The 22,109-nt window shown below is 41.5% G+C and overlaps 1 protein-coding gene across 4 annotated transcripts in view; it reads left to right on the top strand.

The window, feature by feature from the left end:
- VPS26C (VPS26 endosomal protein sorting factor C) overlaps positions 1-22,109 on the top strand; it is a 44,749-nt gene that overhangs the window by 10,925 nt on the left and 11,715 nt on the right. For all 4 annotated transcript variants that reach the window (XM_021935519.2, XM_021935516.2, XM_021935518.2 and 1 more), the window contains 2 exons: positions 16,865-17,008; positions 18,898-19,047. In XM_021935519.2, the coding sequence (XP_021791211.1) occupies positions 16,865-17,008; positions 18,898-19,047 (294 nt within the window). The remainder of the gene's footprint in view (positions 1-16,864; positions 17,009-18,897; positions 19,048-22,109) is intronic.

The following is a 22,109-nucleotide window of genomic DNA, read 5'->3' as shown; positions in this document are numbered from 1 at the left end:
TTTACATATATTTGCTTTTTTTTTTTGTTGAGACAGAGCTTCATTCTGTCACCCAGGCTGGAGTGCAGTGGTACAATCTCTGCTCACTGCAGCCTCCATCTCCCAGGCTCAAGCGATTCTCCTGCCTCAGCCTCCCGAGTAGCTGGGATTACAGGTGTGTGCTACCACGCTTGGCTATTTTTTTATTTGTAGAGACGGGATTTCCGCATGTTACCCAGGCTGGTCTCAAACCTGTGGGCTCAAGCGATATTCTGGTCTCAGCCTCCCAACCACCATGCCCCAACTCCATATTTACATTTTTAAATTATAAAGTGGTAAAACTTAAATTTATTACCACGAATAAAATAAAAAAGTATGTCCTGGATATTTTTCGTACAAACACAAATATGTAAAGATGGAATTTTTGTAAAATACTTCTTATTGTCCTCTAACTTATCTACAAGAACACGTTATGGACATGTTTATATGGCGAGCAGCCATGAGAAAACCACCTGGGCTTTTTATTGTCTGTAATGGAGAGCTTGTGCTGTCACTTGTTGGCAGAAAAAAAATCCAGGCTCAGAGAAATAGTGCCTTTCCCAAGATGATAGAAAATATATTTTACCTTTCATCTGGTTAGTTAAAATAGTTGTTTCCTCATATAAATAGGTCAATAAAATGAACATTGTTTAGGATAAAGATTTTCCAAAAAAGCAGTGAAACCCTTTTATTAAATGAAGTCTTACATAAAATTCTAATATGTCAATTTTAATAATAAATATTAAAATACTTTATTTTATAAACAGATAAAAGCAGAGCTGTTCTACTTTAAGTGAGAATATCTGTTTTCTCCCTGCCTTCCCTGACTCTTCCTCACATCCCAAAGTGGCTGCTGAGGTGTCTTCACAAGCCTAGGGCCAGTGGTTCTCTTGTAAAGTATTAGTTACAGGATGTCGTGACCAGCGAGAGGCAACAAGGTTGAAGTTTTTTCATGCCAACCTATTTAATTTGGTCCTATGTTGAAACTTATAAGTTCTGTCAGCTTTCAGATATAATGCAGTGCCTAGGGCCGGGCACGGTGGCTCATGCCTCTAATCCCAGCACTTTGAGAGGCTGAGGCAGGCGGATCACCTGAGGTCAGGAGTTCAAGACCATCCTGACCAACATGAAGAAACCCTGTCTCTACTAAAAATACAAAAATTAGCCTAGTGTGGTGGCGGGCACCTGTAATCCGAGCTACTCAGGAGGCTGAGTCAGGAGAATTGCTTGAACCTGGGAGGCAGAGGTTACAGTGAGCTGAGATTGTGCCACTGCACTCCAGCCTCTATCTCAAAAAAAAAAAAATGCAGTGCATAGAATGAGGCTTTAAATATTTTGCCTTTATTTACTGGAGCATTGAAGCCAAAAAGGTACCCACCAGTTTACTAACTATCCTTGGATACTTTCTGCCATTTTCCTCCTTGAGAATTTACTCAGCTGGGGCTCTTAGACTAGCAGTCTCAGCAAAAGCTGGTGAGCTCTGGAGACCTTCACTGTTGTCCTACTTACTTGTCCTGGGAACTTGAGCTGGGAAGGACAACATGAGATTATGACTCTTCTGCTTCTGATAGGAACAAGCTGTCCTGACCCTGGATTACTGATGCTCTGACAGAATTGACCTCTGGGTGGCTGTGAGGGTTATACCTGCTGTGTGTGCTCTGATCTGTTGGGCAGGTCTCTGGTGGCAGGTAGCATTGGCTCACATGCTTTGCAGTGATGGCCGAGTTCCCTTCATCCTCACTACCGTTCCCCCATGACAGTCTTATTTACTTTTATGGTTTTACTGTTACATGCCAGGCATCATGTCAGCCCAAAATTAGCTCTTCTTTTGTTTTATCAGAAATAATTATTTAAGACAATTTCTCTAAAACCCAAATCTTCATCTTTGGGAAAGGAGCAGCAGTCCTGTCGATGGAAAATTAGGAGCCGACGGGCAGAAATCCCATTCATCATTAATCATCAGGAAAAAAAATAAGCTCTTTCTAATCTAAAAAAAATACAGTCATGATAGTTTGACCGTATGTTTCAGATTTTAAAAAACTGTTTTGTAAATTGAAAATATGTGTTTTTACTTGCTAAGAAAATGCAACTAATACAAAATAATGTCTGCTGCCCCTTCTCCTCTACTGCCCCATGAACAATGCCCAGAATTAACCACATGACGTTCTCCGCATCTCACAGTAGTTTCATAGGGCAGCCTTAGGTGATCTGTCCCCAGAGCCCACCCTGGAGTAACCTGAAGCAGAGACCCCGTTCCGTACTGCTTCATTAACACATGATCTGCCCTACAGTGCTCTTTTTGCTGAGCTCTTTTTTTTTTCTTTTCTTTTTTTTCCCCCCCGTAGACGGAGTTTCGCTCTTGTCACCCAGGCAGAATGCAATGTCTCGGCTCACTGCAGCCTCTGCCTCCCGGGTTCAAGCGATTCTCCTGCCTCAGCCTCCCAAGTAGCTGGGATTACAGGTGCCTGCCACCCTGCCTGGCTAATTTTTGTATTTTTAGTAGAGATGGGGTTTCACCATGTTGGCCAGGCTGGTCTTGAACTCCTGACCTCAGGTGATTTGCCTGCCTCAGCCTCCCAAAGTGCTGGCTTACAGGCGTGAACCACCGCACCCAGCCTGAGCTCTTTCATTATTTACTTATTTATTTTAGAGATGGGGTCTCGCACTGTTAACGCAGGCTGGAGCAGAGTGGCACAATCATAGCTTGTTGCAGCCTTAAACTCCTGGTTTCAGGTGATCCTCCCAGCCTAGCCTCCCAACGTGGGTTGGGAGTATGGTGCAAGCCACCCCACCTAGCCGTGCTCTTGCTTTCTGACAAGGGCCCCTTAGGCTGTCAGCCTCATTTGCTGCTAGACTCATCTCTTGTCCTCTACTCTGAGGTTTGCCTGCATCCTGGCTTGGATTGAACACTGCACTATTGTCATTCATACATGGTTTCACTCTGACTGGGATTTCAGTCTGATGGCTCTTTGGGTTGTTGATTATGTAAGTGTGGGCTGACTCTACAGAGCGTTTTCTTTGGCGGACTGCCTGTGTTCCACGGTCATTACTTTGGCCTATAATTATGCCAACTCCAGGCTCCTTTGTAATTGGAGCCCTCCTAAATGTTTGGTTTACAGTCTGGAGTCTTTACATGCACTTAGGCCAATAGTTCCAAACCAGTGTCAACTTTGTAAACCTACAAGTTTGAATGTTATTTCTTGAATAGTCCTTATCTGAAATGCTTGGGACTAGAGGTATTTTGGATTTTGGAATTTTTTCAGATTTGGAGTATTTGTAGATACTTAATGGTTGAGCATCCCTAATCCAAAAATCCAGAATCCGAAATGCTCCAGTGAGGGTCTTCTTTGAATGTCATGTCAGCGCCCAGAAAGCTTTGGACGTTGGAACATTGCAGATTTCAGATTTTCGGACTAGGGATGCTCAATCTATATTGAAATCTGAAATCATATATTGAAGTCTGTATCCGGTAGTCTGTTAACATAATTTGACTAATATGTACTAACTCCTGAACCCACACAACACACCACGATTAGAATTTAATGCTCTGCTGCTCAAGACCCTGCATATACTTACATTTATTAATGTTTACTTTTTGTGAAGAGTATTTTTCCCTTTCTTCTAAACTTTTATTCAGTGGTTTCAGTTTCTTTTCCAGGCTCTCAAGAAAGTTTCAGAGCTAGAAGTTTCAGATCTTGAAGTTTCACATCACACTGTTGGACAGCATGCTTTTTGTCAGCCCATTTTACTGGGTATTGACGCTCGTGTGGATACTATGCCATACTTAGAAGGAACCAGCTATGTTTTACCATGTTGGTTATGCCCCAGAATGTGATACTAAAGCCCCCAGAGCATGGGCTTCACCTGTTGTATTCCCTGCCATGTCCAAGTGCCTAAAACAGTGTCTGACACAGCAAGCATGCCAAACAATTTGTCAAATGATGGTATTTTTTATCTATGTTGGCAGCACATGTACGTAAGCCATGTAAATTGACATCTTGTTATTTTGTTACAGTTTCATTGCTAGTGAACTGACTTTTGTAGATTTTACTTAAACATTAATCAATTTTAGAATATGACTCAATTGTCCAGAAAGTAATATAACTATTTCCTTTTATACATGATAATTTCTGTGTTTTTTAAAAACAGGTATAATTGCAAACAGATGGCTCTTTTCAGTGTAGAGTTCCTTGAGACTGTAGCCATCCACACTTCAAGATACGGAACAGATCTGATGCCCCCCAAATTCCCTTGTGTTCCTTTGTAGCCCGTTTTCCGTCCCTATAGTTTGCTTTTTCCAGAATGTCACGTAAATGGCATAAATATGATTATGTGTTTTGTAGCCTTTGAATCTGGCTTTATCATTAGCATAATGCATTTCGTTCGGATTCATCCAAGTTGTGTGTTAATAGTTCATTTGTTTTGATGGCCGAGTTATCTGCCCTTGCATGGGTGTATCACAGTTTGATCATCCATTCACCTGTAGAAGACGTTTGGGTGATTATGAATAAAGCTGCCAGAAGCACTTGTGCATGATTTTTGTGTGAACATAGCTTTCATTTCACTTGGGTTTTAAAATCTAGGAATGGGGTGGCTGAGTGGCATTGTCTTAGTTTTTTTGTTTGTTTGTTTCTTTCTGTACGAGGAACTCTGTATAGGCAGCACAGGTACGTAAGCCATGTACTTAAGTAAATACCACGTAATATTGGCCGTTACTTACCATGTGGAGAACTATCTGGGGATTGTTTATCCTGTTTTTCAAACAAGATGGAAAACAGTTATATCAAATAGTGGAGATGGGGATACCTAACAAATTGAAATCTTTTAAATGTTTCTGATTTCCGCTTTCTAATCATAATGGGCCTCTCGGTGCTGCTAAGAAAGGGTAGAGTGTTTCAACAAGCAGTTGTCTCACTCATGTTTTCCCACCCAGCTCAGTAACTACCTTGGTGTTTTGTTTTCATGTTAGTTAACTGCGAAGTACATTTGGTCCTCACTGGTGAATAAAAAGGCATTTCACTATAGGTGTACCGGATCTTTAGATTAAACGAGATGAAAGAATCTCAGGTGGTTTAGGAGGGAAGGCCTTGTTTAGATATATGCACACGACTGTGGGGAACAAAGATGGGCTGTCACAGTGCATCACACTGCCAGGACCATTTATGAAAAGCATTGCAGAGAGAATGACTGAGGCATTAAGAGGCTTTTACTTCTCTAGCAGTTGTGTTCAAGTCCAAAATAAGAAATAACCCAAAGAAATGTGACTTCTTAACACAAAATCTTCAGATCTTTTCCTGAGGAGAGACTATTATGCTCGTGGGTTATCAAAAGTTAAGAGGCTTAGAACTTTGTACATTGAGGTCTAAAGGCTACCCACTCTGAGATTTTGTTTTATTTAAAAATAGATTCATTATAATAGGCAATCAATTCATAGGGTTCAACATTCATGAATTTCAAGATAGATACCCCCTGCCTCGCCCACCCTATTCATCAAGGGCTTCTGTGGGGCAACCACAGCTATCAGTTTCTTGTGATTCCTTCCAAAGATACTGTATGCATCTACAAGTGAATATGTACAAATGTGCTTTTTCTCCCCCTTTTTCACAAATGGTGCAATATACAGCTTTTAAATTAAAAAAAAAAGAAAAAGAATGTATGGGAGTGAGGGGCATAGACTGGACGTGCTGATTCATATGCAATAAGGAGTCAGTTCTTAAGATAAAAGAAGGAAACTAGCCCTGCACCCCCATGTGTACTAATATAAATGAACTCCACCACATTGTGGAAAGAAAACTCACTGTTTTCCTATTGTTGGAATTTAGTTTGTCGACCATCTTTTGTTATTTACAAACAGTGTTGAAATGAATAACTATGTTCATAAGTCATCTCACATCTGCACATGTATCTGCTGAGCCCATGTGTTTGTAAAATGTTTTTGGTCTTGCCAAATAGCCAGCACGAGGTTGCAACATTTTAGGTTGTCCCCAACAATGCAGAGAAGGCTTGTTGCCTCCCCTCTGGCAACACATGTAATGACATTCAAAAATCTTTGTTTTAATTGCTATTTATCATATTTTTGTTGAGATTGAGCATATTTTTCTGTGTTTAGGAACAATCTGCATTCCCTTTTCTGTGAGCTCTTCGTTCAGATCATTTGCCCATTATTTTTCATTTTTCTTCTGAGTGATTTATCTTTGTCATTGATTTCTTTTTTTTTTTCCCCCTGAGATGGAGTCTTGCTCTGTCGCCCAGGCTGGAGTGCAGTGGCGTGATCTCGGCTCACTGCAACCTCCGCCTCCCAGGTTCAAGTGATTCTTCTGCCTCAGCCTCCCAAGTAGCTGAGATTACAGGCGTGCACCACCACACCTGGCTAATTTTTATATTTTTGGTAGAGATGAGGTTTCACCATCTTGGCCAGGCTGGTCTTGAACTCTTCACCTCCTGATCCACCCACCTCAGCCTCCCAAAGTGCTGGGATTACAAGCGTGAACCACCGTGCCCGGCCTTTCATTGATTTCTTTTAGGTGTTATTAAAATATTAGGGAAATCAACCCTTTGCTAATTTGTTATATTAAGTTGTAGATATTTTACCTAGTATATCATTTATATAGCAATATTGTTCATAGTCATATTTGTAGTCATATTTATTCAGAGTTTTGAGTCATTCATAGAAAGGCCTTTCCCACTTTGATATGATAAAAATTATTCTCTATGGTTTTGTCCAAAATTTTTATTATTTCAGTTTTTACAGTTAAGTATTTGCTACATTTGTCATACACAAAAAGTTTCAGTATGGTCCAACTTAATTTTTTTTTTTTTTTTAAGACAGAGTCTTACTCTGTCACCCAGGCTGGAGTACAGTCGTGCAATCTTGGCTCGCTGCAACTGCCATCTCCTGGGTTCAAACGATTCTTCTGCCTCAGCCTCCCAAGTAGCTGGGACTATAGGCGTGCGCCACCATGTCTGGCTAATTTTTGTATTTTTAGTGGAGATGGTGTTTCACCATGTTGGCCAGGTTGGTCTCGAACTCCTGATCTCAGGTGATCTTCCCACCTTGGCCTCCCAAAGTGTTGGGATTACAGGCATGAGCCACTGCGCCTGGCTCAACTTAATTTTTTTGGTCGAATTCTCTGGCCAGTTTTCCGATATCACTTATTGAATATTCCTTCTCTTGCCTATGGATTTTAAATGCTACCTTTATCAAATATTAGCTTCCTATACTATCTGGATCTATTTCTGGACTTTCTGTTCCATTGATCTTTCAGCCTGAACATGTGTCCTGTACCACACTTTGTAAATTATAGTAGCATCGTAATACCTCACAGTGCTAGTTTCTCCAATTTTCTTCTTTTCGGATTTATCATTGCATATAAACTTCAGAATCAGCTTGTCTAGTGTATCCCTCCCACTCCCGCCATCTCCCCTTCAAAAGAAAAACAATTGTGTTGGTATTTTCTTTAAGATGAGGTTGCCTTTATAAACTTACTTCTGGGAAAGCAGACTTGTTAAGGGTGTTAAATCTTTCCTACTCAAAGTCCGGCATGCTTTGCCGCTTCTTCAGATTTTCTTTTGTGGCTTTCAGGCATGTTTTAAGTTTTGTCATCTGGGAATTTTAGACATTTCCTGTTAAATTGACTTATAATATTTTAACTTTTTGTTCCTTTTGAAAATAAGGCCATTTCTTCCATTGTATCTTCTCACTAGTTTTTGGTTTATATGTGATACTTATTGGTTTCTCTATGTTAATTTTGTACCCAGCTGCCATCTTTTCTGAAATTCTCTTCATGTTGATAGTAGTTTTTCAGTAGATTCCCTTGGGTTTCTTCAGGTATACACTCATATCATGTGCAAATAGTGATCATTTTACCTTCTCCCTTTGAATTACTTCTTTCTTTCTCTAGTTTTATTGTATTAACTAGTACTTGCAGAACGTTAATCGAAGGATAACGTTCTTTTATTCCTGACTTAAATGGATGATATCTTGTTTTCTCGTTAAGTTTGATGCTGGCTTTTGGGTAAGGTAGATATATTTGGTTATTTTAAGGAAGTATTCTTCTATTATTTTACTAAGAATTTTATGAGGAATGCATAAATTTTATTAAATGCCTTTTCAGCATCTATGGAGATGGCTATATATAATTTTTCTCCTAATAGCTATTAATATGAGTTGTACTACTAGTTTTCTCTTTATTAAACTATGCTAATATTACTTGACTAAATTCCACTTGGTTATATATAGTGTTGCTTTAAGTTGCTACTGGACTGCATTCGCTAATATTTTATTTAGGACCTTTGCACTGGTATTTACAAATGAGAATAGTCTAGTTTTCTCTCTTCTCCTGTCTTTCTCTCTCACTGTCTCTCTGAGTGTGTAGAGTTTTGTCTTATTTTGCTGTCATTGTTATGTTTGCTTTGTTTTTTTTTTTAAAGTTCCTTGCTTTCTAATAGTTTTATATTGGAATTTTCTGTTCTTTACACAGGGAAATTCAGGGAATGATCTCCTGTGAAGCTGTCAGGTTTGGGGACCTTATTTAGAACTTTATTTTTTCTATGATGATTGATTTGCTTGGATTTCATGTCTCCCTTGGAGTGATTTTGGATAAATTATATTTTCCCAGAAAAATAATTCACTTAGCTTTTCAAATTTACTTACATATAGTTGAATAAGTTGAACATTATCTTTTAATTACCTCCATTTTTCTAGTAGTTGCCTGTTAATTCTTACTTTGGATATTTGTGGTTTTCTTTTTGATTAGATTATTTAATAATTAGATTATAAAATAATTTAATAATTTATTTAATAATTAGATTATTAAATAAATTATTTAATAATTTCTTCCCCCCGCCCCGAAGAAAGACCTATTGGACTTATTAAGGGATCAGTTTGGCCAGTTTTTAAAAGTATATCATGGACATTGAAGAGAACATATGCTCTGTTTTCAGGGTGTAGAGATCTGTGTGTGCCAGTTCGTTATACCCTGTTGATATGTACTGTAGGTCTTCTGTATCCTCATTTCTTTCTGTCTACTCTATCGGTCATGATCTGTAAATTAATATCTCCCACAACGAATTTCTTTTACTCAGTTTCGCCTTAAATCTATTCCCTGTAGTTTTTGCTTTACAAATGTTGACACTTTTTGATCTGATAATAATATAATAATACCACATGTCTTTTTCTTTTTTTAGAGACAGGGTCTCACTATGCTGCCCAGGTTGGTCTGGAACTCCTGGGCTCAAACAATCCTCCTGCGTCGGCCTCCCAAAGTGCTAGAATTGCAAGCATGAGCCACCACACCCGGCTTCACAAGTCTTCATTGCGAGTGCTCCTTTAGAATTGTAAAGTACCCTTTGTCTTGTTTAATCCTTCATTCTCTGAATTCAGCATCGTCTGATATTAAGATGACAATCCATGCCTTCTTTCTTTGCCTTTGCTTATCCTTTCTTTATTGTCCTTTCCAAATCCACCCTCCACCCCTGCCATTTTAGGTGCTTCTCTGTCATACAACATAAAATTGGATTTTGCCTTGTAATATAATATTAATGTCTGTTTTTGAATAGGCATTAATTTGGCTCGTTTGTTAATGTGGCATATGTTTGGCATTAGTTCTGTCATTCCTGCTTGGTTGGGGGGAATGTGTTTTTAAGTAACTTTTGAAACATCTTTCTCTCTACAGTCTGTCTTGTTTGCTTTATGTTTGTATGATTTTCTATTGTTCTAACTGTTACCCTTGCAACTTCTTATTGTACCTGAATCTTCACATTTTAGACATTATTTATTAATTTCCTACTGTGAACAATGGTAAATTAGCATATTTCCTCTTTCCTTTCCCTTTCTTCCCTCTACTACCTGATCTTAGTCACTTACAGTATTCGTTGTTGTTTACTTCTGTTAAGTTTATTTGTACGACATTATTTGGTTTATTAATTTTAAATCAGCACTGTCCAGTAGAGCTCTCTGTGATGATGTGAATGTACTTCTTATCTGCTCTGTCCCTCATGATGGCCACTGGCCATAGTGTGGCTATTAAACACTTGAAATGGAAGGACCTGAATTTTAACTGTTAATGTAAGTTTAAGTTTCAATAGTCACATATGGCTTACGGCTACCATACTGAAAAGTGTAGACCAGGTGCGGTTGACTCACACCTGTAATCCCAGCACTTTGGAAGGCCACGGCAGGATTGCTTGAGCCCAAGAGTTCAAGACTAGCCTGGGCAACATGGCAAAACCCCATCTCTACAAAAAATACAAAAATTAGCTGGGTGTGGTGGTGTGTGCCTGTAGTCCCAGCCACTCAGGAGGCTGAGGCAGGAGGATCAGTGGAGCCTGGGAGGTGGAGGTTGCAGTGAGCTATGATCACACTACTGCACTCCAGCCTGGTCGACAATAAGACCCTGTCTTTAAAAAAAAAAAAAAAAAAGTATGGAAGTATGGTTTGAATAATACATTTTTCAATCCCAACTGTCAAAGATGGGGAAGCCATGTACATTATACTACTTCCTAGATTCTAGTTCTCTTAGTCTCCCAACTAGTGTCAGTTACATTCTACATTGTCAGGACTTACATTTTGCATTCTCTTTCATTATAATCATCACATATCTCAGTCTTCTTCTTACAATTAAATGGAGTTAATCCTCACAGTTGCTTCTTTTGACATAGTTTTTCTAGCCATCTCGTGGATAGCTATAGTTTAGTACATTCCTCAAGAAGGACTTTTATATAGTATTGCTTGGTATATGTTTTTTTTTAGTTTGGTTGGATTTTTTTATTTTTGCACATTTAAAACTTTCAGTTACATTGGAATGACAGATTAGGTGAGTATAAATTCTAGGGTCACACTTCATTTCCTTGAGCATTGTTGTATCATTCTACTTGTATTTTGAATTCCATTTTGCTATGGAGAAATACGGTTTCTTTTCCTCTTATGAGTGACTTGATCTTTTTTCCTGACTCCTAAAGGATATTTTTTTTGAATAAGAACACTTTTGCTACAGAGTATTTTCATTGAGTGCTCCTAATTCCTTTGCCCTTGAGTGTTTTTTTAATTATCACAGTAAATATTTGTTCTGTTTCGTTATTTCAGTTTTCTTATTTGGAACTTAATTAGGCACAGATGTGTGCTTGTCACCTGTCTCCAATTTTATCTCTGTCTTTGTGGTTCTTTTTGAATTCTTTCTTAAATTTTCATTTAATTTATTTGGATTTTGTCATTTCTGCCCTGCATATATCCTTAGACCCTTTTAACTTTATTTTCTATGGTGGTTTGCTTTCCTATATTTTTATCTCTCCCTTTTGCCTCACCATTTCCTCCCTGAGCTCTTATAGCTCTGTTTTGTGTTCATCCTTTATAGAAGCAACTGTCTCTTTGGACTTTAAAAATTCATGGTGAAATGCACATTCACCATTTTCATCTGCTTGATGGTATGATGGTATGGATTTTTTTTCTGGTGAATGATCGTTTATTCATTTAGTAATTGTTCTTTGAATGCATACTGTTGCCAATCACTCTGCCCTGGTGGAGTTTATGTTCAGGGGCAGGAGACAGACAATAAATAAAATAAGGAGGCACTTTTGTCGTTATTTTGGAAGGTGTGTCACAGAGTGCAGTCAGGGAGGGGGGATAATGAGTGCTAGGGAGGGAGTAGTACAGTTTTAAATGTGGGCTCATGGAACCGAGCCCTGCAGGTATCTGAGAAGAACAAGGAGTTGGAGCAAGGAGCATGGGCAGGTGCCTAAGGCTGGAATGTGCAGGCCTCTGAAAGGAGTGGCAAGGGGGTGAGGGCAGGAGTGAGGGAGCAGAGGGCCCCACATGAGGGCGGTCAGGTAAGGAGAGGGTGGGTCCCGCTTTGTAGGCCTCTGTGGCTCTTACTGTGTGCATGAGATGGCGAACTGCTTAAAAATCTAAGTAGAATAGTGACCTGATCCGGCTTTCGTATTCATCTGCCGCTGGTATTTCTCTCCTTCCTCACTTCCCCTCCTTCCTTTCCCTTCCCACTGTCATTTTTTAATCCATTAGATGTCATGTGCTCCTCTGCTGGTTCCTTTTAACCTCTCCTTGCAGGAGATGAATTTATTCCTAGAACAGGCTGGCTAGAGTGTTCTAATAGCTGGAGGATTTACGTGTGAGTTTCTTTCATCTTTACTTTGCGTGAACCCATGCAGTAACCAGCTGCAGGGCGTTTGCACCTTGCAGAGGGGCTCGTTGTCTCCACCGCTGCAGAGACCAACTGCTTCCAGCACGGGGTGGGTTGATAGGATGCCTCTCTGGGTGTGGCCTCAGCTGTTCCCAGGTGTACCCTCACTTTCCAGAAGAAGCACATTTGCAGAGCTGGGGGCCTTGTTTCTGTTTTTCATCACATGTCCCCCTGCTCAGTCTTCACTTTTTTTAACAGCTCTTTCACCTATTTCATGGTATTTAGCTGTCTCCTTGCTTTGCCAAAAATGCAGTTGGTGGTTTTGGTTCTTGTTCTTTGGGTGATTTCCAGGAAGCCAAGAGGGGATCGCTGACTTGATGCCACCATTTTCAAATCCAGAGTCCCAATTATGGTTTTGGCATTTTATTCCAGAAAACAAATAAGAAAAAGAGTTGTATAGTTTGGTAGTGGCCTTTTACATTTAGATAATACAAGGTTAGGCTGGGCACAGTGGCTCACACCTGTAATCCCAGCACTTTGGGAGGCTGAGACGGGTGGATCACTTGAGGTCAGGAGTTCGAGACCAGCCTGGCCAACATGGAGAAACCCTACTAACAATACAAAAAATTAGCCGGGCGTGGTGGCGCACGCCCGTAGTCCCAGCCACTTGGGAGGCTGAGGCAGGAGAATTGCTTGAACCCAGGAGGCAGAGGTTGCAGTGAGCCCAGATTGTGCCACTGCACTCCAGCCTGGCTGACAGAGTGAATGAGGGAAAAAAAGAGAATACAAAGTTAGAAACTGTGGTTACTTTTGCCCCCCTTTGAACAAACTTGCCAGTGGTTTCTGCTGTGAGAGCCAGCAAAGCTGAGAAGAGCAAGGATGGCCAGGAGCCTTTGGAATGCTTGTTCCCAGGCTGGTCTTTGGGCTGAGGTTGAAGATGGGCAGCTTCAGGCCTCTCTCCAGATTTAGCTCCTCCAGGGCAGGGACTTGGCCCCCTCGAAGCAGGCTCTGAGTGGTGTGGTTCTTGGATGCATTGCTTCTGTCCACCTAAAACAAAGAGGCTGAGGCACAAAGTATGATAAAGAGCTGACATGAGCAAAAGAGAGGACAGCTGCCCAGAAGATACGGACCCAGTGACCTTGGATATGAACTCCGTTCACCTGTGTTACAAGTAGGTTGTTAAGGCAAAGAAAGGGAGACGGGGAGTGGGGTGATAAAAGTTGTTTGTCAGGAATTCTCATTGGCTTACAGACATGACATCGATGGGCGATTGGCTCTCCATTGTTAAGCTCTAGGGTGTGGGCTCTAGTCTCGGATGTGGCGTGATTGAGGTAATTTATAGCTTAGCTGCTGGTGGCAAAAGCAGGTGGTTTCCAGAGATGAGCACAACCCAGAGAAGGGGAGGACGGGACTGCTGTCTCATTTCAGTGTCTCTGGGCTGGATAACGTGAAAGTGTTCACATTCCCCAAAGGAAAGCTCTTTTCTTTTCTCACCCTGAAGAGGGGTCTGCTCTTCCTAACGCGGGTGGGTCCCAGCGTCTGTGCTGGCTTCTGTGATGAGCACGCACACCACACGGGGCTGCGCCTCTTCCTTCTCCTGCTTGACAACATGGCCTTTCCCAGGCCAGGCGCCTCCTTGATGATGAGACAAAAGCTACGGCTCTTCTCCCAAAACGGTAGCACCCTGCACACGATTTCAGTGTAACTTTCTGGGTTTGTTGCCAGTCTGTGAATGGTCCCTCTTTGTAGTCATGCCCCCAGTTGAAGGCCTCTGCTTGTGATGTTGGACTAGGTATTAGTACTATCTGGAGCCATAAATCTTATGTCTTCCTGGTGAAAGTCTAGACAAAAATCTGAGGGAGAAGTTCTTGGTGAGATCTTGGGTTTTCCTTAATGTCTGTTATTCCGGTGTATCCTATCTTCCTCTGCCAGGATGAATCTGGCATTGTGTAGACAGATCTTGCCTCTCTGTTAAACCGTCTGTTTCTAAATCCCTTGGCTCCTCGGCTTCAGGTGGCTAATTCCCTATCCTTCTTTCATTGGTAGGAGTTGAATAAACCTGTATATTGTAAGAATATCTAATTTATCTACAAATGTTAATTTTGTATTTTCTGTACTATATTGTGTCTCACTGAAAGAATGATGAAAGAATCCCTTGAGTCATAAAATATCTACTCTGCTTACTTCTGAGGTATGTCACTACTTTTTTCTTCCTGTGCTGCAGGGATTAAGGAAGGAAAAGGCTTTACTGATGTCATAGTTAGAATATGCCAATCAGTGAGACCCAGAGATCTGTTCCCGTGAGATTGATGGAAAGTGTTATGATTACATAGGAACGGAACCATCCTCAAGTGCTACTGTGTTGTTTAATTGATAAAGCTCACAAATTATTTTGTCTCATTTATTTGTGGGATATATTTGTCAAGTAAATTTTTAAAAATATACTAGTGGATTGAAATTTCTTTTTCTCTTTTTGAGACAGGCTCTCACTCTATTTCTCAGGCTGGAGTACAGTGGCTCAGTCATGGCTCACTGTAGCCTTCACCTCCCAGGCCCGAGAGATCGTCCCGCCCTCAGCCTCCTCAGCACACCACCAGGCCTGCCTCATTTTTAAAATTTTTTTATTTGTAGAGAAGGAGTCCCACTATGCCGCGCAGGCTGGTCTCGAACTCCTGGGCTCAAGTGATCCTCCTGCCTTAGCCTCCCAAAGTGCTGGATTACAAGCATGAGCCACCTTACCTGGCCTAAATTTTTAATATTAAATTTCCATTTGAATCTGGGCTATACAAAAAATTAATAGAATTAATGTTAATTAAACTTAGAATTTAAGTTACTTCACAGGAATTTTTGTTTAAGTCTGCTTAGGAATTTTTTAGGAGCAGCAAATTAAACATTAAACATTAACATTGAAACAAACAAAGTCATCTCCATTTTAAGCAGAATTCAAAGAGAACTCATTTTATTCTTAAGATTGCTTAAAATGGAGATGATCGTGTTTGTTTTCATTAGACTTCAAGGCTTTGGGTTGGGGAGTGGAACCAAAAACAAAATACTTAGCATGTTTAAGGGACATAGAATATTTCTTGCTTCCAAAATTCAAGTTAAAGAAAGAACTTGGTAAAAATTTTTCACTGGATAACTAGAAGAAATAAAAGATAAGCAGATTTAGGCCGGGTGCGGTGGTTCGTGCCTGTAATCCCAGCACTTTGGGAGGCTGAGGTGGGCGGATCACGAAGTCAGGAGATCGAGACCACAGTGAAACCCTGTCTCTACTAAAAATACAAAAAATTAGCCAGGCGTGGTGGCGGGCACCTGTAGTCCCAGCTACTCGGGAGGCTGAGGCAGGAGAATGGCGTGAACCCGGGAGGCGGAGCTTGCAGTGAGCTGAGATCCCGCCACTGCACTCCAGCCTGGGCGACAGAGCAAGACTCTGTCTCAAAAAAAAAAAAAGATAAGCAGATTTAAACACCAGTAGGACAGATGTTTTTTAATGGTTTGATCTGCAGGCCAATTTTTATTTTTACTGTTGATTTTTGAGATAGGGTCTTGCTCTGTCACCCAGGCTGAAATGCAGTAGCATAGTCACAGCTCACTGCAGGCTCAACCCCCCAGGCTCAAGCAATTCTCCCACCTCAGCCTCCCCAGTAGCTGGGACCACAAGCGGGTGCCACTACCCTCAGCTAATTTTTTTTATTATTTGTAGAGATGGAGTCTCGCTGTGTTACCCAGGCTGGTCTCAAACTCCTGGGCTCAAGCAACCTGTCCACCTTGGCCTCTGAAAGTGCTGGGACTGCAGGCGTGAGCCACCATGCCCAGCCTGAGACATGTTATTCTGTGTGGATTGTGGATTCAGCCTTTCTGTTCTGGTTGATGCTATTTCATCGTCTCAACTTCCTCTTCCACTCAAGCCCCTGTAACAAATTGAGACTGTCCAGTTCTATGGTGACAGGAAGACACTGCTCTCCAATAGCAAAAGTAGTTACTATCCATAATCTATTACTCAGTAATTACCTTCAGATAAACGCACAGATGATCTGCTGTGAAGTCTCTCAATGATGTGTGAACCAAGGGAATCGAGGCGCTGATGCCTCCCAGTGTGAGCAGGAACTTCAGGGACAGGGCAGTCCTTCCGGAAGGTGGCATGCTGCTGCCTCATGGATGGCACCAATAACCTCCAATCTCGCCTACAGTAGGCATTTCTGGGCAGAAAGGATACCAGGCTAACCATTGTGTTCAGTCACTCATGCATTTGCAGATGTGCTGTCATTTTAGTCAGTGCTACTGAGAAAGAGCCTAACGAACAGGGTTTTATTTTCTTGTGTTTCTTTTGAAGGGACGTCATCTATGCCCATGCGTGATATCACTGGGAACTTAGTATTTGCCCTGGCCCTTCTCTTTGCACTCTTGAACTCAGACATCTGTTGAGATTCCCCAACCAGGAATGAAGACATGTCTGAAAGGCAGTGACGGGATGAGATTTCTCATCCCCACACTCTGGTGCTCCCCGTCAGGTGTGTCCAGGCTGCCATGTCATTATCAGTGGGCACCTGGCCCCTATCAGGGCCTGGGCCTTCTCCACCCTGGTATCCAGGTGTCTCTGAATGTCTGGATCTTTAAACAAATTGATTGTGAAGGAGACCTACTTTTGCTAATAAGCAAGGTGAATGAAAGAAGCATGCTAATTTGATTGGTGGCTGTCTTTTCTCTCCCAGGAAGTGCTCTCCGGCGTGGTGGTCATATCGAGTAAGGATTCAGTCCAACACCAGGGAGTGTCTTTGACCATGGAAGGAACTGTAAACCTCCAGCTCAGTGCCAAAAGTGTGGGTGTGTTTGAAGCTTTTTATAATTCTGTTAAGGTAAGAAAGAATGCTTAGATTGCAAATTTTAGTTCAATGTTGAAATGTTGGGCTGGGCACAGTGGCTCAGGGCCAGGCGCAGTGGCTCAGGCCTGTAATCCCAGTAATTTGGGAGGCCAAGGCGGGAGGATTGCTTGAGCCCAGGAGTTTGAGAGTAGCCTGGGCAACATAGCAAGACCCCATCTGTCTAAAAACTTTAAAAATTAACTGGGTGTGGTGGTGCGTGCCTGTAGTCCCAGCTACTCAGGAGGCTGAGGCGGGAGGATCCCTTGAGCCCAGGAGTTCAAGGCTGCAGTGAACTATGATCACAGCACTCTACTCTAGCCTCAGAAACAGAGCAACACACCATGTCTCTTAAAAAAGACATGTTTATGGTGGGTTTCACTTGCTGTGTGCCTTTATTGTTATCTGTTGTTATTTTGCAAGGGATGGTGGCAGTTATACTTCTGATACTTACTTTTCAACCTGCAAAAATGGAGATACCTTTGTTTCTGAGTATATCCTGTTATTGAAAGTCTGCTTATATTCCCATTTGATAAATAGGATTAGGAGAACTATAAATGTATTAATTTCAGCCATTAAAAAGATCATAGCCGGGCATGGTGGCTCATGCCTGTAATCCCAGCACTTTGGGAGGCTGAGGCAGACAGATCACCTGAGGTCAGGAGTTCGAGACCAGCCTGACTAACATGGTGAAATACCGTTTCTACTAAAAATACAAAAAATTAGCCAGGCGTGGTGGCGTGTGCCTGTAATCCCAGCTACTTGGGAGGCTGATGCAGGAGAATCACTTGAACCCAGGAGGCGGAGGTTGCAGTGAGCTGAGATGGCACCACTGCACTCCAGCTGGGGCAATCAGAGCGAAACTCCATCTCCCAAAAAAAAAAAGATCACAGCTCTTCTGAGAAGCTGTGCCTGTGGCTTACGTTACATGCCTTCCAAAATCCAAACTGTTATTTTATTAGCTGTGTCTATGCTACTGTTGATTGGACACTAAGGTAAGATGAAAATAGAGTAAGTAACTGTTCTTTTTGTCATTTAGGGTAGAGCTTTGTGTTCCAGAATGTAAACTCTTTCTCTATTCTTATGGTTTCCTTTTCCTGAAGGACATATTAACTCTTTAAATTTTGCGGGGAGAAGACTGAAGACAGAGAAAGGTGCATTCACAGTGTTCAGATTTAGGGGCTTCCTGTTTTCTACGATTTTATTTTAATCCATTAGTACTTAAGAGATTGACTTCCTAAGTCATGGGTCTTCTCAGAGCCACTGATGTTAAACTATAAACGCTTAAAAAGCACGAATACCTGCCTTGAAGGCAGGTTCCAAATATTAGTACCCTCCTGTTCCTCCTTGGAGGCCCAGCTGAGGAGGTCTGTGCAGGCCTCAGGGCTGGAGGAAAGGCCTGCTCTCCCCAAGTGGCTGCAGCAGGAAGGCTCCGAGGAAGCTGGTGGGCTGTCAGGAGCAGAGGCAGCGCTGCCCAGAAGAGCCCGGGGCTGGGTGAGGGGGAGCCGTGGGTTCACACATCAGCCCTGTTAGCCAGGCAGCCTCACTGTGCAGGGTCTGCTTCTTGATCCTGAAGATCGGGGTTGTTAAAACAGTTAGATGAGATACCTGGGGAGGAGAGAGGGATGTATCAGTTCAGTTCCCATGTGTATCAAGCACCTGTGTGTCTCATGTTATAAATCAATCATTATTGTGCCAGAGTCTTAAAAAACAGAGCCAAGTCACTGTTCATCTCCAGACCCAGCACAGAGCTGCCCAAGACAGCAGGATGGTAGCCTCCAGTGGGTCAGGGTGCTGTGTCTTTCAGAAGGTTATTAATAGACACTGTAATTGGAAAGGACGTCTCCAAGGGCATGCTGGTGGACTGAACTGATTTTTGTTTACAGCCTATCCAGATTATCCACAGCACCATAGAAATGGTGAAGCCAGGGAAGTTTCCCAGCGGCAAAACCGAAATCCCGTTTGAGTTTCCTCTGCGCGCGAAGGGTAACAAAGCCCTGTATGAGACATATCATGGCGTGTTTGTCAACATTCAGGTGAGAGCTTCCTAGCCCCATGCGACTGACTCCACAAGCTTTCTTCTGAAAAACGGTGTGGCCTTTCTTCCACTCAGTGTTAGTAGACGGGCCTAAGAGTTTAACACTGTGTTTATTGCCGAGACCGCTCATGTGTATTCTATGTTAATTTCTCATTTTTCTCTGATAAATACATTTTATGTATGGCCGTTATTTTTGATGGGCGCCTCAAAGCACTCGTGCTCTAACTTCTTTTTCCTCTGTTTCTTTTGGGCTCTTTTCAGGCCACATTGACATTGTAAGGGATGCTTTTATTGTCTGGTAACAGATATGCCCCAACTTCTTTCTGGCACTAGCATTAACTTGTCCATTCTATACTTATAAGTATCTCTTTGTTTAACACCCAAAGGCTACTACTTTGACATAGGCTGATATTCTTGATTGAACAAACCTTGTCAATGAGGGGAAGTGGGTTCATGACTTCCTGTCTACCTCTGCTGGTTAAGGGCGTCTTTCACAGTCTGCTATTGTTGTCTGAGGAGCAGTGTGGCGTCCACGCGGGGTGAGAGAGCCTTTCCTTTATTCAGCAGAAAGAAAGATACTTTTGTGATAGCAGCCTAGCAGCACTTCCCTTGCTGGATGAGACAAAACTCTTCAGTCTTATATGCAACAGGGATGAAAGTCAGGAATTTTTTTGATTTATTAAGTTTTGGTCAATAATTTGGCCTTAGTAGATACATTCTCCTGCTGAAAATAATAGAACCTTTAAAATAAAGGCCGGGCGCAGTGGCTCAAGCCTGTAATCCCAGCACTTTGGGAGGCCAAGACGGGCGGATCACGAGATCAGGAGATCGAGACCATCCTGGCTAACCCGGTGAAACCCCGTCTCTACTAAAAAATACAAAAAACTAGCCGGGCGAGGTGGCGGGCGCCTGTAGTCCCAGCTACTCCGGAGGCTGAGGCAGGAGAATGGCGTAAACCCGGGAGGTGGAGTTATGCAGTGAGCTGAGATCCGGCCACTGCACTCCAGCCTGGGTGACAGAGCGAAACTCCGTGTCAAAAAAAAAATAAAAAATAAAATAAAAATAAATAAAAGCCCCCCAAAGCCCTGTGAGTGTTTAAAGATTCATCTGTATGTGAGTTTTATGAATTGCCTAAGATATCTGTCCAGAAGAAACACATGTAGTGTGAGGTACATCTTTCTGTGAAGGAAAAAAAGTGTTCCTAGTCCTTTATTGTTAGCACCAAAGGCTTTGGACAACCCCAAGGAAGCAGCAGTGATGACTGAGTAGTACCTGGATTCAGAGGAAGCTGCTGATGTAGCCATACAAATACCAATTGCTGGCGTGTGGGCGGGAGTCTTCTGATCAGCTTTCTAGGCTGGGACTCTTTCCACCATGAAAGAAACTGAATGCAAAATGCCTTTTTGGCAATACTGAAGATATCTTGAACATTTCATTTTGAAAATTAGTTTTATTATCTACCCAGAATCAGTATCGACTTGCTTTATCTGCACAATAGTTCTTTAATGTGGTTTATTTAAAAATACAAGAATATATTCATTAGAAACTGGAATAAGATCACGTTTTCAGTGACCATATTTGTTAACTCCTGCGTTTAGCAAGACTTACCAAAAGCAGATGAATTTGTTTAAAGTCAAATTGGAGACCCCATCCTTTTCCACATGTTGCCAAGACAGATGTTCAGATATACATAGAAAACGTGTGCTGGCCAGGCACAGTGGCTCACGCTTGTCATCCCAGCACTTTGGGAGGCCACAGCAGGAGGACTGCTTGAACTCAGAAGTTCAAGACCAGCCTGGGCAACAAAGCAAGATCTCGTCTCTACAAAACAAAACAAAACAAAACAAAACAAAAAACTTGTGTGCTTGTGTTCCTGCAGAGCTGTGTGTAGATTGGAGGCTACTTAAAATATATAGGAGAGTTAACAGGTGGTCAGTTTCTTAGTAAATTGAATAATTGCCCCTACCCTCATCTTTTCATCATCAGATTTTACCATTTGAGGGTTAACCTCAGAGTACTACAATTTGGAATTCAGTACCTCCCCAACTATCTCACAGATTTCTAACAACGAAGAGATTTCTTAGCTTAACCTCTGATTTCCATGAGCTTATCACACTTATCGTCATTCAGCACTTAATAGTATTTTGCCATCTTTGTTCACCTGTGTTTTTTTCTAAATCATTTTAAAGTTAGTTTCAGACTCTTGGTACTTCATCTCAAAATACCTTATTGCACATCTCCAAAAACTAAGGACGTTCATCTCTGTAATTACAGTTAACGTTTGTACACCTATCAGAATTTGTAAAAATTCTCAAGTATTGATTAATTCTTGATTCATATCGAAATTTGTCTTTGCTTCTTTTGAGAAAATAAACTTAAGAAAAACTAAGATGATGATTTTTTAAAATCTGTCTTCATCCAGTCATTCATTCATGCCATTATTTGGCACGTCTTTTTCTTACAGTTTTATAGTAGATCAGGTGCCGCCCAGAAAGGGCAGTGACTTCTGTGGTCACACGGGCCAGCCTCAGCCTGCAGGTCCAGACCAGCACTCCTCGGCCCCCACTGCTTACTGCACTTACTCTAAAGGTTAGCATAGGCACATTTCTTTGGATAGAAACTTTTGTTGCTAAACCCTAATATCATCTTTCTTAAATTATATGCCAAGAAAGTTTTCATTTATAAATTAAATTGTGTTGTAACAATGTAAAATGGTAAAAATCATAAAGCAGAATAAAGGATTTAAAAGATAGACATGCTTGGTGCAGTGGCGTGCACCTGTAAACCCAGCCACTTGGGAGACTGAGGTGGGAAAATCACTTGAGCCCAGAAGTTCAAGTCCAGCCTGGGCAACATAGCAATACCTCATCTCTTAAGAAAAAAAAATTTTAATTGAAAAAAAAAAAAATATATATATATATATATATATATATATGCACATATATACACACACACACATATATATATGTATATGTATAAAACACAAGTATTATATTCCTGACTTCCAGAGGCTTGGTTTGCTTGTCATTTTTTAGATCAAGGGCTTGACATCTCAGTCAT

The sequence above is a fragment of the Papio anubis genome, chromosome 4 (assembly GCF_008728515.1).
Source record: "Papio anubis isolate 15944 chromosome 4, Panubis1.0, whole genome shotgun sequence".
NCBI classification, from domain to species: Eukaryota; Metazoa; Chordata; class Mammalia; order Primates; family Cercopithecidae; genus Papio; species Papio anubis.
Note: the sequence above shows the minus strand (reverse complement) of the source record. Positions and strands in the feature narration are given on the sequence as shown.